This window comes from Branchiostoma belcheri, unplaced genomic scaffold (genome assembly GCF_001625305.1).
Source record: "Branchiostoma belcheri isolate BF01 breed outbred unplaced genomic scaffold, Haploidv18h27 scaffold12, whole genome shotgun sequence".
Classification (NCBI taxonomy): domain Eukaryota; kingdom Metazoa; phylum Chordata; class Leptocardii; order Amphioxiformes; family Branchiostomatidae; genus Branchiostoma; species Branchiostoma belcheri.
This window is the reverse complement of record NW_017802602.1, coordinates 4,125,725-4,126,977: the sequence shown is the minus strand read 5'-3', so window position 1 is coordinate 4,126,977 and position 1,253 is coordinate 4,125,725. Positions and strand designations below refer to the sequence as shown.

At 34.6% G+C, this 1,253-nt stretch overlaps 1 protein-coding gene across 2 annotated transcripts in view; it reads left to right on the top strand.

The window, feature by feature from the left end:
• Positions 1-1,253, top strand: part of LOC109462780 (AMP deaminase 2-like) — a 38,851-nt gene that overhangs the window by 28,984 nt on the left and 8,614 nt on the right. For both annotated transcript variants that reach the window (XM_019759375.1, XM_019759374.1), the window contains exon 11: positions 831-962. In XM_019759375.1, the coding sequence (XP_019614934.1) occupies positions 831-962 (132 nt within the window). The remainder of the gene's footprint in view (positions 1-830; positions 963-1,253) is intronic.

The window sequence follows — 1,253 nt, the reverse complement described above, 5'->3', positions numbered from 1 at the left end:
ACTCGCGAACGGTATGTCGTATGACCACCAAATTTTCGGAGGATGGTGTACTAATGAAAATTTATCATATCTACAATTTTTATGTCGTTATGACGCAATATCACGTCATTATGACGTCATTAATGTGATTTTATTGCCCAAAACCGTCTAGATAGGTTTTCCCAGAAAACTAAATGGTATTCAACATAACTGTACCAAAAGTGTTTATGACAGAATATTAGGGTGTACTAAGTCTTATGTTGCCCATAGCAACACCGGTGACGTCATAAAATGACGTCATGCATATTTAAGATATCCGCCATCTTGGATCATCAATCTTGAATTTTCAAAAATAGTTTTTTTTCATGATAAAGCCTAAAATACATTGTAAACATACTAAAGACCTTCATTTAAACCTTTTTTGGAAAAAGAAATGGAAGTATTGATGAAATTTTAATGAAAATAACCTGTATATACCTGTTCTAATGATATGGTCCGCCATCTTGGATTTTGGCCAATGACGTAATCAAATTAGCATAAATTATGCATATTTAATGATGAAATTTACATAAAATTATATAGGATGTTATTAATATTAGAAACCATGAGTAACTTGACATAAAACCCATAAAAATCTATTGTTGGAACAAAAAGTACTAAATTTAGCAAAAAAATGCCTGTCAGAAACCCGTTGCCATGGCAACACAAAAAATTATTATCTTATTCCAATGACAGAGAATTTTTGCCAAGAAGCGAGAAACAGAGGAGTAGCTTGTTAAGCTAGACCATGTGAAGGTAAAATTTATATGTGCGTTTGCTTTGCAAATGTTCTAGTTTTATGTGTTTTCCAGGATAGGCAAACCTTTCACCGATTTGACAAGTTCAACTCCAAGTACAACCCAGCTGGGTGCGGCATTCTCCGGGACATTTTCATCAAGACAGACAACTTTATCCACGGCCGTTACTTCGCCGAGATAGTAAAGGTGATTATTGTGATCTCCGTAAAACTACAGTTCCTAAGCGTTAAAATGAAAATTCAGCACGTATTCAAATCAGAAAAACAGACCGTATAGCATACTTGGGTAGTTAGTAGGTTACAATCGGTCTGTCAATAGGTATAAATCAAATATAATAGGTGTTGAAGAGATTCATTTGTCACGTATAATTACAGTTACTGGAGAATTCTTTCATCAGTGACAAGTTTTTGAAGGGTGAGAGTACTAACCTCCAAATTTTCGATGGCTATCAGTCCATCTTGTTCACGGAGTGGCCTA